Source organism: Medicago sativa, chromosome 3 (genome assembly GCF_051527215.1).
Source record: "Medicago sativa cultivar Bolivia chromosome 3, Bolivia_mono, whole genome shotgun sequence".
Classification (NCBI taxonomy): domain Eukaryota; kingdom Viridiplantae; phylum Streptophyta; class Magnoliopsida; order Fabales; family Fabaceae; genus Medicago; species Medicago sativa.
The window spans coordinates 74184840-74200523 of NC_140751.1; the positions used below are offsets into that span (position 1 = coordinate 74184840).

Here is a 15684-nt window from a genome sequence, read left to right on the forward strand (position 1 = left end):
TTTGTAAAAACCACCACGAGAGTGAAATTACATTGGATAGTAAATCTTGATCAATCATGTCAAACATGCAATATGAACCTACCCGGTGGCTCAAGACTGTTAGGACAATTTACATTTACTGATTTACATCAAGCCAGCTATTTATCACCACATTAAATAAAGAAAATGGCACATGAGCAGCATAGTCTGGTATAATTTGAAGCTCCAAATCATAGCTTGGTCCATCTTATTCGGGATGTGAAGTCCAATAAATCAGTCCACTGCATGCAACGAAAATTTGGTTTGGCATAAAAATAATCATCAAACAAGTAGGCAGCATAATGTTAAGTTGTTAACCAATTTGAAGATTGACATAAAAGGAAGTATCAATATTTTTCAAGTTTTTGACTTAAATGATGGAATTAGAAGAAAGACATCTGAGTATCCTTTTAAACTTTCAATTTGACATTAGGACATTAGGTGAAGGTGTATTTGGTCGCATTTTGAAACTGTATGAAAAAAAAATATTATTAAAATACAGTAATGACTTTGAGAAATACCATAATGATTTCAAGTTATCCAAAAGAAACATTATTTGAAATAAAAATTACGGACATATTTCCAGTGAAATTTGAAATGCTAGCTGTTTGAAAATCATTTTCAAACAGATTTTTAAATATTTACTAATATGATTGGTTATTCAAAATTTTCTATTTTTAATAGTTTTCAACACGGTTCCTTCAATGATAAATTCAAGGCATTTTTCCATAACAACTCAAGAGGAAAATCGGTTCTCATTAGGTAATAAACCTGTCCTTACCTGATCAAGACAAATACACATTGCAAAACGCCTGCAATTCCAGTCCACACTGATGGGGAAGATTTGTCAAGTGAATCTTGGATCAGTAGACCCGCTGATCCAGCTAAAGAAACAAAGGACACAACATATGCAATGAAGAGCCACAGCTTCAGTCTGTTAACAAGAGTAAAAGGTTAAAACATATTCTCAAGACAACACAGAATAGATAGCCATGTGATTCTTAAGAAGCTTTGAACTAAGGGGAATAAAAATCCCGGGATTATTCTGTCTAGTTGAGTTGAAGCAAGGTGCGACATTGAAGTAATGAACCTAGAAAATAAACATACAAGGGCCAAACCAATAACTGGTCAAAAAAATAGATTGGAAAATTGCTGGTTATTTAAAACCAGCAAATTCATAACATGGTACAGCAGGACATTTAAAGTCGGCAAATATATACAATTGTAAATTTGTAAATCTGCTATTCCCTCTTAAATTGAGATAGTCAAGTTGATAGATATATGTGGAGTTGCCAAACTCACGAATCTACCAAAACTAGTGGTGCATCCATACACCAATTGTAAATTTGTCAGACTTAGCTCTAATGGTGGGAATAATACTCAAGCAACAGAAACTGGTTGTATAATACTATAACTACAAAAAAAAATTGTAACGTGTATTTAACAATCCCCCAATTCAAAACATATAAATAAAAGGACAAAATCAACAAAACAGAATCGCCATGCAAATGATTTAACGAAAGGCTAAATAGAAGTTTGCATAAAATAAACAAATTTCTTTAAATTTGTGAGTGGGTTCAAAAATCACAACCTAGGTTTGTGTCATGACTTGCATGAACAAATTACTAGGTTTCAGAATATGATTGTGCTTTGTATATGATTGTCCAGCAAGAAATTTGCACCTTTGATGTGTAACCATCTTGCTAGGTCATGAGTAATGAGCCGAAATGGTGAGGGTTTGATGTGTCTCCAATTGATGTAGAACGGTGTGTTGAAGACACCACTCATTTTACGCAATTTGAGGGAAGTTTATAATTGAGAGAGAGAGTAACCTCAACTCCTCAAATAAATACTTCTTTGGTCTAACAACAACCCATGCCTAACCTCCTCTCTCACCACTACTCCCCTCCCTATAACCATGCTGCTTGGGCCTAACTAACTTCCCAACTCAGCAATGTAACCAATTTCCCCCCACCCACAGCCCACCTTTTTTTTTTTTGCTTATTGAGTATAGATCTTCCAGATCATGAGCGTTCTGGGGCTCATGTCCAATAATTAGGCCCAAATTGTCAAACTAGGGAGTTTTCATAAACTCATGGAATCTCCATAGACTCCGATCATAAAATTGTAAGAGTTTGCTTAATATAAAAAGTGATGTTTAAAAACTAAATCAAAGCATCTAAACACAATTCAATACTATGTGCTTAGAAAACATTCAAAATGCTAAGTTGTCCATAAAAAAACCACAATAACAATTTAAGACTCGTGACAGCAAAGATGAAAACCACACAGCTCCTCAAAGAAAGACTTCCTTTATCTAAAAACAACTAAATGACTAATCTCCTCTCTCACTACTACTCTACCTCATAACCACATTGTTTGACCAAAATAAACCAGGCCAAACATAGCCTTCATGGTTTGTTTCTCCAACATTTGATTCATCTCTTGTGGCCGAGGCTGTTTTCTAACAAAGCAAATTTAGTTTCCAATGATCCAAATCTATCCGCCATCTTTGCTTTGATGTGCGTGAAATTTTAAAGTGAAATGCAAGCGTACGACTTATCATCAATAGTGGCATGAAAAGACATTTTGACAGCATCAGATTGGACCCATATTTGGCAGGTCTGACCAATTGATGGAGCATTCAAAATAGGAATTGATGTAAGACTGTTACATAAACAAAAGGAAAGCCTAGTTTGAGGTGGGGGAATGTTTTGAGGGAATGTAATGTTATGAGGGAATGTTTTGAGGGAATGTAATGTTATGAGGGAATTCAAATACTTTGAGGTGAATTCCATTGTTTGGATGGGGGAATGTAATGTAATGTTGAGGAAATGTAATGTTATGAGGGAATTCAAATACTTTGAGGTAAATTGCCTAGAATTTTAAATTCTTTAAAATTTCCAAATTACCTCATCCAAACACACTCTAAGCTCTTACAAGAGAAAACCAAATCCTCCGCTTCTAAGAGAATTACTCTATGACTAACCTCCTCTCCTTATACGCTTTGTTCAATTCCACTGCTTACATCATGTAAAAGCACAAAATAATTCACTGAGGTAGTGGAGCATTGTGCAATGTCTACTGCATGCTCTGTGATAATTTGGTTGTGTGGTCTTCCCGCTGTTTCTCAAGCAAAGCCAACTTCACTGACACCAAGAACAGAAGCGTCATACAAATTGCAACAAGGTTTACCGTAAATAGTGCAGGCCAATTGTCACTCTGTCAAGGAATCGTGTAACCAAGGAATTATCACTCTATCTCATGTCTTGACATTTGTTTAGACTACAGATTGATGTCGTCTTCACCAAATCTTTGACATGTCAGTATCACGTTTTCCTAGTTAGAAAAATGATGCCTATAGACTTACTAGCATCAATTTGAGGAGAGATGTCAATGGAATTTATTGGCAAATTCTCTGGTTGTTTAAAACCAGTAAACTTGTAAGCATTGATCAGCTAGCTATTTAAAGCCAGCAAAGTTTGTATGTGACTGTTTGACTAATTTACGGTCTAGTTAGATATAAGCACATCGAATAATATTTGAATGAGAATTCTCATGCAGGAGAATAAGACCACAAAGCTTGCCTGCACTTTTGTGAGCTTAAGCTTAGAGTAATTCAAAATAGTCACTTCTTAGGGAATGTTTGAATTGGCTTATTTTAGTTTATCTACTGGCATAAGTTTTGTTGTGAGACTGTTTGGGAGAACTTATGAAAACAATTTCTGACATTGGTCGTAAGTTGTTTTCAGCTTAACAGCTTATGTTCATAAGTTCTCCAATACAGCTTATGAAAACAACTTATAGCTTATATGTTAACAATTTAACTTAATTTTATCTTTTTCTGGAGAAATAGCTTATAGATAACTCCTATCTTGCGAGAGATTGTCGTAACTCATAAATATAGGAATTCTTTACCGATTTTGAAGTCAAACAACATCACAATAATCAACAAGGAAACCAACAATTAACAAATCAAATGAGCAATAAAGTAGGTAGGTACCTCCACTCCCCTTCATCATAAGGAGAATAATCAATATCTTCTTTTCTAACGCAGTTGAACATCAAACCAGCAAGAGAAGCAAAAATTCCTTCGAAAACAACAATCAAAAGCGCAATCAGTGAATTGAAACCTAAAAGTCTAAAACTAAAATATAGAGAAAAAGAGAGAGATGTGAAACTGACCAGGAAGGTAGTGAAGAAATGGAACGGTGGTGGAGCTACATACGACGGCGTCAAGCCAGATCCACCAGCCGGCACCGAAAACTGCTCCGGCGACGCCAGGACCGAAAATCGCCCATAATTCGATTAAGTCCATTTTCGGTTCTCCGTTACACGTAAACCCAACAACAGAAAAGGTAATCTCGCGTATCCCAGTGTTGGTGTTACTTTGAGATATTCTACTATCTAGGGAAATTGCTGTTGACACATTGCATAAGGCTGTGTCACACATGTAAAAGACGTTTTTGCTCCCTCGGCAGTTAACTGCCGAGGAATTTAAAATTCGGCTGCAGTTAACTGCCGAGAAAAACTTCGGTAGTTAACTGTCGAGGATTATGTTTCATCAGATGAAACAGGAAACATGCTCCCCCTACACACTATTTTCATCAACTTTCATACCATTTCATCCAATCCCCCCCAAATCCAATAATTTTTTTTCATCAAATCTCCCCCCAAATGATTCAAGAATCAATCATAGGAGCTATCAACACACTCTAGATGTAAAAAAACAGGTATTGAGCATTTTAATTGGTTTTTTTTTTATTATTGTATGGATACCTACGTCAGTTACATAGAACCCTGGCATGGGAATTCTCGGTAGCTTACTACCGAGGAAAACCTCGGTACCTTACTGCCGAGGAAAACCTCGGTAGTTAACTACCGAGGAATACTTAGGAAAAAATTCCACAACGAAAAAATGGCAGCTACTGCCATTTTTTTTAAAAAAAAATTCTTTGGTTTTTTTGTTTTAGTTCATTATGGCATTGATGTTTATGCATTAGTTAGTTGTTAATTCATATTTTTGTGTTGTTTAATTATAGTAATGGTAGAGAACGCGGAAGATGTTCCGGGAGAGACAAAACGAAATTTTGTCCAAATTTCCGGAGATGTCAAACCGCCTAAGGTTGAAGCCAAACCAAACATTGATGGATCTTCCGTCCATGTTGAAGCTTCTAAATATGTTAGCCCCGATGTCCTCCCACTTCAAGCCCACGAAGTTGACACGGCTAGGTTTTTTTCGGACGACGTTAAGTGGAAAGATAGAGAAGAATTGCTTGAGTGGGTACGTCGTGAAGCAAATAAGGCAGGATTTACAATTGTTACACAAAGATCAAGCTTGATCCATCCAATGTTGCGCTTAGTGTGTGAAAGGATTGGAGCTCACAAAGTGCCTAAAAAAACCAAAGCATGCGACAACGGGCTCAATAAAATGCGGGTGCTTGTTCATGATTAGTGGATATCAAAGTACACAAACAAAGGAATGGGGATTGAACATTCTTAATGGAGTTCACAACCATGCGATGGAGCCGGCTTTAGAAGGACACATTCTTGCCGGTAGATTAAAGGAGGACGACAAGAAGATTATACGTGACTTGACCAAAAGCAAGATGCTTCCAAGAAATATTTTGATACACTTGAAGAACAAAAGACCACATTGCATGACAAATGTGAAGCAAGTGTACAATGAACGTCAAAAAATATGGAAGGCAAATAGAGGTGACAAGAAGTCGTTGCAATATCTAATCTCGAAGTTGGAGGAGCACAACTATACTTATTACTCAAGAACACAAAGTGAAAGTACTACAATCGAAGATATCTTTTGGGCTCATCCAACATCCGTTAAGTTGTTTAACAATTTTCCAACGGATTTGGTTATGGACTCCACCTACAAAACCAACATGTACAAGATGCCAATGTTTGAGGTAGTTGGGGTCATTTCGACCGATTTGACATATTCGGTTGGGTTTGGATTCTTGATGCATGAGAAAGAGGAAAACTTTGTTTGGGTTTTAAAAATGTTGCGTAAACTTCTTACGTCAAAGATGAATATGCCTAAGGTGATTGTTACCGACAGGGATGGGTCTTTGATGAAAGCGGTTGGAATTGTTTTCCGGAAAGTTATGCAATGAATTGTTACTTTCATGTGCAAGCAAATGTTAAACAAAGCTGCGTCTTAGATTGTAAATATCCTTTGGGAAAAAAGGATGGGAAAGAGGTGAGTAATCGCGATGTTGTCAAGAAGATCGTGAGGGCATGGAAAGCTATGGTTGAATCGCCCACTCAAGAGTTATATGCAAATGCATTAGTGGAGTTCCAAGATGCTTGTAGTGATTTCCCACCTTTCCTAAAGTATGCCATGACCACCTTGAATGAAGTGAAGGAGAAAATAGTGAGGGCATGGACAGACCGTGTGTTCATCTTGGTTGTAGATCCACCAATAGGGTAGAATCGGCTCATGCTTTGGTGAAGAAATATTTGGACAATAGTGTGGGTGATTTGGGTACTTGTTGGGAGAAAATACATGACATGTTGTTGCTTCAGTTCACTGCGATACAAACAACCTTTGGTCAGAGCGTTACCGTGTTGGAACATAGATTCAAATATGTCACTTTGTACTCCGGCTTAGGTGGTCATGTGTCTAGATATGCTTTGGACAACATTGCTATGGAAGAGTCACGTTGTAGGGAAACTTAAAGTTAGAAATTAGAAATATTGTATTGAAAAATGTTGAAAAAACATAAAGTTAACTTTTTAAAACTTAAAAATTTGTTAAATTTAATACAAATTTACTACTTTTAATTATCTTAATAGATGTTTTTAAAGTACTTATTAGCATAACTTTTAGGGTGCGTTTGATGATCAGGATAAAGAATTAGATAGGAAAGATATATCATATCCTGTTTTAATCTTTCGTTTGATGTACCAATAGGATATGATAAATTATTCCTTTTACTTATCGTATCCTATCACTCCTTTGTATTAACCTATCAGATTTGATAAATGAAATCCTTATTTTACCCTCACTTTGTCTATCCTCGTCACCTTCCTCTTATCTTCTTCTTCCTCTCGCTCATCTGTGCCAACATTTATGTTATTCTCAATTTTTTTTCTCCCTTTATATGCACCCTTCTGATCCTCTTTTCTTTGATTCTTTTTGAATTTTTAAAACCAGATCTGCGATGTGGATATAATTTGAATTCGATTTTCGCGTTCAATTTTTATTTCTGATATATTTTAATTATTCCTCTTTTTGGTAAATTTCTCTTCTTTCTTTTTTTTATTGATTTCTCTTTTTTATTTTTGTTCTATCTCAATTTTTCAGGTGAAGCTTCAAAATCAATTCCCTTAACTCAAGCACATCAGTTTTCAATTAAACAAAAAAAAGTTCAAACATTTTGAATCAATTGAACAAATACGTGTTCTTTTATAAAAAAATCATAATGAAATCTCGTTTGATGATCAGGATAGGATAAAAACAGGATATGATATTTTTTTGTGGTGGCTGGGGTATAACCAGGGCCTTAGTTAATAATAACGGCTGAAAACTAATTGGGTCTTTTTTTTTGTGGTGACTGTGGTTTAAACCCGACCTTACATATATTATGAATTGTGCTTACCAACTGAGCTAAACTCACGAGGACCTAATCGGGTCTTGTTAACTATTGCTTCCGATGTTTTTATTTTGACAAACAAACACTCTTTCAATTTTTTAAATCAAAAGTTAAAAAATTGTGAAATTTAATACAAACTTACAACTTTTAGTTACCTTAACAGATGTTTTTAAGGCACTATCATAAGTTTTAATAATAACGGATGAAACCTAATCGGGTCTTGTTAACTATTGCTTTCGGTATTTTTTTTTTTACAAGACTCTGGATACTCTTTCAATTTTCAAGCACCGAATATGCAAATATTCATTTTAAGGTTCTCCTCAAAACATTTGTCGGCATTTATTAAACTAATTGGATCCCTACAATTTTTTTGGCCATTCAATTTAGTCTAACAAAAAATAATACTACATTGTATCCGATATTAAATTATTATTTTTTGAAGGGTCCTCCGGTATTTTTTTGCTTGTGCAAAATTAGAACATAAAAATGAATTGATCCCAAAATCCTAAAATGAAAGTTTAAGGCTGTGTTTGTTTCTATGGAAAGATTGTGAGGGAGGAGATAAAGATTAGAGAAAGAAACATTTTCCATAGTTTGGTTCATTTGTCAGGAAGGAAAGATTGTTTTATTTTAGCGGGTCCCATGTCCAAAAACTTTTCGCGCAGATTTGAGAAGAAAGTTGGAAAGAGTCATCCAATTGAACAAAATGACCAAACCCTTGATTTTTTATGCATATCTTTTCATCAAATCATGTGCTTTGTTTTTTTTTTTTTTTTATTTCAATTACTTTGCTTCACTACCCCATGAATTTATGTTGCCATTACTAATTCATTTTTATGTTATATATATACCTTTTATTTTGCATTGTTATTTGTTTTATTTAGCAATATGTTGTCACTTGTTATATATATATATATATATATATATATATTATTTCATTTTAATTAGAGGCTATATATGTCCTTTTAGTAAATACACATCATTCTTTCCTTTCAATTTCTTATCACTTTCACTCATATCAAACAACTAAACAATTATCTTACTTTCCATTCATCTTCTATCCACTTTCATTCCTTAAACATTCATTCCTTTCACTTTCTTTCCTTTCTTCATCCAAACAAAGCTTAAGGGAACAATACCATCAATTTAGTCGTGGGTAGTAGTTGATTATGGATTCTTGCAAAGGTAAAACTACTCTTCCATTAATATATACATGACTACAAATGCAAGAACAGCGATGAATTTAAGATTTTGTATTCATACACAACATTCAAAATGGATGAAGCTCCTAAAATCCATGTCGCACGATCAACTCATCATCAGAGACTTTGATTTGTTATCTGATTTATGTGTTTATGAGATGGAGTGAAAGAGAGAAAAGATCTGCAAAAGCGATAAATTAGAGTTTTGTGTTCGTGAAAATTGATGAATTTAATAAGACATGGATGAAGTATGAGGATAGAAGAAGCATAAAATGAGACTGTGATTTGTGAGAGAGATGAAATAAATTTTGTTGGGAGAAGGATAAAAGAAGAGGAACTATGTAGAGAAAGATGAAAGATGGGAAGAGTTAGCCCTAAATTTAAGCATAAAAAGCAACATATTTATAAAGATTAAGAAATCCTTATTTGTTAATTTTGTCAACGTCTGCAGCAACTTAACCTAATTTTTTCCCGCTCATTTGCTTTATTAGGTTTGCAATTATTTAACCTAACAAATTTCATCTAAAAAAAATGCATTGCACACCAATTTCATTCCTATCATCGTGCCTTTTTTTTTTGAAGAAAATATTTTCTACCATATCAATGATCTTGCGGGTTAAAGATTATTTATTGACCTCTATTATAGTCGAGAAAACCCGTGTGACGCACGGGTCAAAAGTCTAGTGAAAATTTAAATTTTATGCGAGAAAAACAAAGGAGACGAAAAGTTAGACCTAGATGAATGAAGCGAACATATTTATATATGAAAAGCAACGTAATATGAACAATAATTATTTTCTTATTCCAAAATCAATTAAATTACCTTAATAAATTGAAAGACGCTTTCAATTCATGGTTTGAGGGAGAAGAAGGAGCATTGTTAGCGAGATTGAGGATTAACACTTTCAATTTAGAGTCTAAGGGGAAGACCAAATTTGTGAGAAAACTGCTGTTCACACATGTTATAGGGCTGAAAAACACCAGTAAAATACCAAAATGCCCCTCTGTAATTAACTGCCGAGAAAAAATAAAACTGGCTGCAGTTAACTACCGAGGAAAACCTCGGCACTTAACTGTCGAAGCAATTTTTAAAAAGAAAACTCCTTCGGCACTTAAGTACCGAGGAGCATGAATATTGATTTTTTCATAACTTTTCCAAACACACTCATATTGGAGCACAAAAAAAGGAACCAACACACGTGCTCCACCACTTCATATCTACGCGTGACTTCCCAATCATCTTCTTAGTGATAGAACTTCATCTAGAATTGCATGTGGATGAAAAGCTACAGCTTCAAGAGATCTTTACCACTCGTGTGAGCAGTTTGGGCAAAATCCATCTGATTGTCATCAAGGTCGGTATCGATCAACATTTGCAGCATACCTGAAAAATGATTTGAAACAGTTGAGATTAATCACTCGGTATCCATCAACATTTGCAGCATACCTGGAAAATGATTTGAAACAGTTGAGATTAATCACCAAGTGCTGACCAGATGAGATTATCTATTATAACAACAACAAATTATTCTCAATTACCTAAAACAACATTCATTGGAGTCCTGATCTCATGTGAAACAGTCGCAAGAAACTATAAAAAAAGAAATCAATTACGTTGGTTGTTGACTTTTTTTTTACGCTACAAAATGAGTGTTTGGAAAAAAATCAATATTCATGCCCCTCGGTACTTAAGTGCCGAAGGAGTTTTCTTTTTAAAAATTGCTTCGGCAGTTAACTGCCGAGGTTTTCCTCGGTAGTTAACTGCAACCAGTTTTATTTTTCCTCGGCAGTTAACTATAGAGGGGTATTTTGGTATTTTACTGGTGTTTTTCAGCCCTATAACATGTGTGAACAACAGTTTTCAATTTGTGACTCATTGTAGTTGAAGAGGTGTATTTTCACGGTATGCATCTCACACGTTTAGATGTCTCACTTTTACTTAGTTAAAAAATAAAAGAAAAACTAAACTGTTTTATTTACTTGGTGGATGAACAGTGAAAATATGCGTCGTTGAGTGATGACGGAGTATCATATGATGTTTTAAGCTATGTTTTTAGTTTTTTTTCATGTGAATACAAATAAGAGGTCGTTTGGAGGAGTTGTGCATGATTTGCGGAACATTTTATATTATTTTTGTTTGAGTCATTGTAATTCAGTTTACTTCCTAATTATGCAATTTCATAGATGTTTTGAGTCGTTTACTGCTAAATCACGTAATTCAACAAAGCAAGACATCACATGAAGGATCAAGAGACATGAATAACGAAGATCAATGATACTTAAAAGGTTTTTTTGAAGACAATACGAGTTTGGAAAAATTCATCTAAAGATCTAAGACACTTCAAGACCAAAAAACACTTGAAACACTTGAAAAAGACGCAAAACTGCATAATTCGCATCCTGGATGATGTCCCGTCCATCCCTGCACATTAGACAACCCCAGGAGCTACGACATGAACCCGTAAACTTTTGGCCATGAGCATGTGCTTTTCAGTGTGCAGAAAATAACTTTTCAGATAGTATTTCCAAGCTGGATCGGAGGAAATGCCCCGAAATCATGACTTAACCTATAAGCTAAGATGCTTATAAATAGAGACCCTTTTACATATTTGTATTCATTCAAAAATCGGCGTTACAAGGCAAAGGTAAGACATCCAGAGTTTCAAAGGAATGTTCTCTCCTCCTCTTGTTCTCTGTGTTATGTTATTTTCTTTTGATGTGATGTCGGTTATCATGGGTAACTAAACGTCTCTTAATCAGGTTTCCACGATGAACCTTTACTTATTTGTTGGATTCAATTGGTAAAAGTTTACATTCAGTTTCTGATTATTGTATCCTGGTCTAATTTTTACATGTTCCTAACATTATAATGTTTTTAAACTAGTGGTTCACCTGATCTCTAGGTCAAGGTATGAGACTGACCATTGTGTCTTTGTCTGTACAAGAACAATAGTAAATTACTTGTTTTAAATTAAATATTTTAACTAAATATGAGTATGGTTGCAAGGGTTATGATTCATCTTACGGAAAGTCAAAAGTATAGTCCTTATCCATGCACATATACTAGAACTTCCCACAGTTACATCACGAGGCCAAGACTATTGTTTATCAAGGTCAGGTCATAACAGTAACTCCAATTAATTCCAACAAAGAATGTAAATGAGATTCAAGGAAACTATAATCGTTTTTTGATCAAATAAATTGTTAATTGTTTAGTTAAATGACAACCTATGTGTAGACGATAACTTACTGCTTTATTACCCGTCCATCATTGAGTACTTATAGATGGTATGTTAGTTAAAAAATTGTTTTACTTTGTTGGTGGAGTAACCCTAAACACACGTGTGTTGAGTATATGCATACACCACATAAAACCCTTCCAACTATTTAATTGAAAAATACAATTAAAAAACAATAGTTAGCAAATAAAAAACAACTGAAATACAATTAAGGTAACATTACTACTAATTGCTCTAGGCTTATTGAGCAACGCTGCCTGCAGCATAATCCGACATAACAATGTCCTCTAAAGATAGAAGACTCGTGTAATAAATAATTGTGATAGGTATATAAGACAAGATGATAATAACAATGTTTTGACATTTTTAAAATTTCTGAAATGTTACGACTATTTTCAAAAGTTGATTGAAAATGAAGACAAAATATTAGATCAATATTCTTTTATGTTTATTTGTTGAAGGAAAAATGAAAATGCGACACATGGAAGTAAGCAAACCTAATTTACGAGATGTCATAATGGTGTCATGAGTTTCTTATTTTCGATGGCCCAAAACACAAGAATGTCACTTAGAACGCTTGAATGATGACAAAATGCGATAAATGTAGTTGTGTTAGTTTGTAGAAACAAGTGCCATTTTTTTTAACAAAAAAGGCGTGTTGCTAAGACGTTGCACCACCTAAATATATTAACAATAATAGAGAAAAAATAGAGGGGGTGTCAAGCTAAAGTCCTCTCGTAAAGTTACAAACCTATACAAATATAAACCCAATTTGTTTATACTAAAGCTAGCTATAAACCTCCATAGATAAAGAGTTTCAGAAAGAGAAGTCATTCAAATAAAGACCTAAATTAGCAAAATCACGTGCACAATGATTCCATTCCTTATACACACGAGAAACTGATAAATGAATACTCTAAGATCTAACAGTTGTATTGTCCCATGTGATTCTTGGACTGCAGGGAATCATCTTTTTCTTCTTGAAATGTAATAACAAGAGTTGAATTTTTTTTTCCAAACACAAAATTGTTATAATTTCTATTGCAATCAATTTCAATAACTCTCAAAGCACCTACAATTTTTGCTTAAAAAGCATTGTCTATGTTCAACCTATCAACAAAGTAGCCTATAAGATTAACATTACAATCTCTGATGATGCGCCGCTGTAAGAAGAAACACCAAGACAACCAAAAGTTGCACCATTTGTATTACACTTCACCCAACTAAACATTGGAGGAGACCAAATGATTTCTTTGATGATAGAAGCTCTAGGAGGATTTATATCTACTTTAAAGCTCTTCAAAATTGAAAAATCGTAAACAAATAAGTTTGCAGAATTCTCAAAGTTGTTTTCATAAAAGGAAACATTAATGGTAATGATGGAAGCTCTAGACCTCGAAGCAATATCATTGCCATTGAATCTAGATTGATTTCTAACATACCATGTTGCATTGAAAATATTAACCAATGTAGAAGTGATAACAACTTTGCACTGAGCTGTCTAAGATTTGCGACAAAGTCTCCAAATGTCTTCTCTAGAAGAAAAATGCAAAGTTGCATTTAGAATTGTTACAAACTAAAATCAAGCTCTTTTAGCATAAGCGCACGTAAAGAAAAGGTAAACATCATTTTTATTAGTTTGATAACAAAAATTGCATATGGAAGACAAATAATAACCTATTTCCATTGAGCTGTCATATGTTGGTAACTTATCATTCATGAGTTTCCAAAACAACAAGGATTTGAGGGATGAAATTATCGTCACCATTTATCTTTAGCCCAATCAAGGGGTTTAGAATGATGAGCATTGAACTTGTAAGCATCTTTAAACTAAAGATTTCCATTTGAAGTGTGCTTCTAAACTAGCCTGGCTTTTTAATTATCCTCTATAAGTAATGTATCTTGGTGCACAAACTGTCTCAGAGGTTGGAATTGTTGATCTAACTGAGGGGGGATGAACCAACAATTGCTTACTTTAAAAGTAAAAAACATTAATGATAGATGAAAGTCATTAGTGATATTGATTTGGAGAGCTTTTATGATCAGATGACAACACCAATTGTCTTGCCAAAAGATGATGTGCAGACCATTTCAAACCAACCTGTAAGAATTTTATCAGATTAACTCATGTCCACTTGCCTTGATTCCACTCTAAATTGAAGAGTAAACGTGGTAATTTATGGGCTTGTTATTCTTCATGACCCTGCTTCTTAGTAAGATAGTTTATGATCGTTATGCGATTCTTAAAGAATCTAGAGACTTTATGGAAAAATGTTGTATATTTCTCAAATCATACCTAGAGCATAACATCTCTCGTGATGTTAACGACAAAGTTCTATTTGAAGATTTAAAAGTAGTTACATAAGTTTTTGAATCAAAATTAAGTTATATGATACCAAATTTGTTAAAGGTTTCCTAAAAGAAAAGGTATGTTAAAGATATATAAAATAATATTAAATATATATGTTATTTGCATTTATCGAAATCGTTTTTCAAATTGAAATTATTAAAATCTTATTTGTAGTCCAAACAATCAATTGATAAGACACCACATCTATATTCAAATGGTCGTGAATTTGAGTCATGATGAATGAAGTAAAGAACACCATCAATACCTATTTCAAAAGAATTAAAAAAGTCGTTGCTTTAATTTCTATTGAAAAAAACTCTATAAAATCCCATTTATAATTGAATCATTAATTGTTTTTACAAAAAAGAGAAGAAAAGCTAAATGATATATTAAATAGCTATGAAACCCCTATGTTACCAATTCTTAAAAGCGTTTAAGAGCAACCTTAGTGCATTGTTCACTATGCCCACTTTTTTTTATAAATGACTGCAACTATAGAAAACTTACATTGAAGTAAGTATGGCATGATAAAAGCTGAACTAAAACTCAGTATGGATCAACTATAGAACCAACCTAAAAAAATATCAAGCATTGAAATCATTGATAAAAAAATAGCATTAATTTTATTATTTTATATCATAATTTTGACATTCTTTTGTATTTGGTTAGAATGTAATTTGTTGTTTATTGTTATGTATTATTTTGTATTCCATTGAAAATGTAGTTTTTAATGTATTATTGTTGTGTATTTTGTATTATTTTTTATTTTATATATTTATAATTATTTACAATTTGTTTAGGCAAAATTTATTAAAATAATTTGTTTACAACTTCAATAATTAATCTTTTTTATGAATTTTAATCAGAATAGTCAAAATAATATTTATTTTGAATCAAGACTAATTTAGAGATAAAAAAAAATGAAGGTCAAGTTTAAGTTCTTTACAAACAATAACTATTAAAGTAAACATTATTTATATCAATTATGGATTGATTAAATGTTATATGACAATTGGGTTCTACAAAAAACTTGGCTTACCGCTTAAGTTTACCCTATTAAACACGCTACAAGTTCTAATTATGGACAATGATAAAAAAAAAAAATTACACACAAGTTATAGTTTATTGCGTCATACAATTTGAAAACCTCATTTTATCTATATATTTGGATCAACGTTCACAATAAACTAAGGTCAAGTTTAAGTTCTTTACAAACAATAACTATTAAAGTAAACATTATTTATATCAATTATGGATTGATT

At 33.3% G+C, this 15684-nt stretch overlaps 1 protein-coding gene across 1 annotated transcript; it reads right to left on the bottom strand.

Annotated features, from left to right (window-relative positions):
* LOC146940093 (transmembrane 50A-like protein) lies at positions 1-4388 on the bottom strand. The gene is made up of 4 exons (XM_085753707.1): positions 4204-4388; positions 4022-4109; positions 800-952; positions 1-260 (listed from the first exon to the last, which is right to left on the bottom strand). The coding sequence occupies exons 1-4, from the start codon at positions 4334-4336 to the stop codon at positions 227-229; spliced, it is 408 nt and encodes a 135-aa protein (XP_085609833.1). The 5' UTR covers positions 4337-4388; the 3' UTR covers positions 1-226.
* Between the last annotated feature and the right edge of the window lie 11296 nt (positions 4389-15684).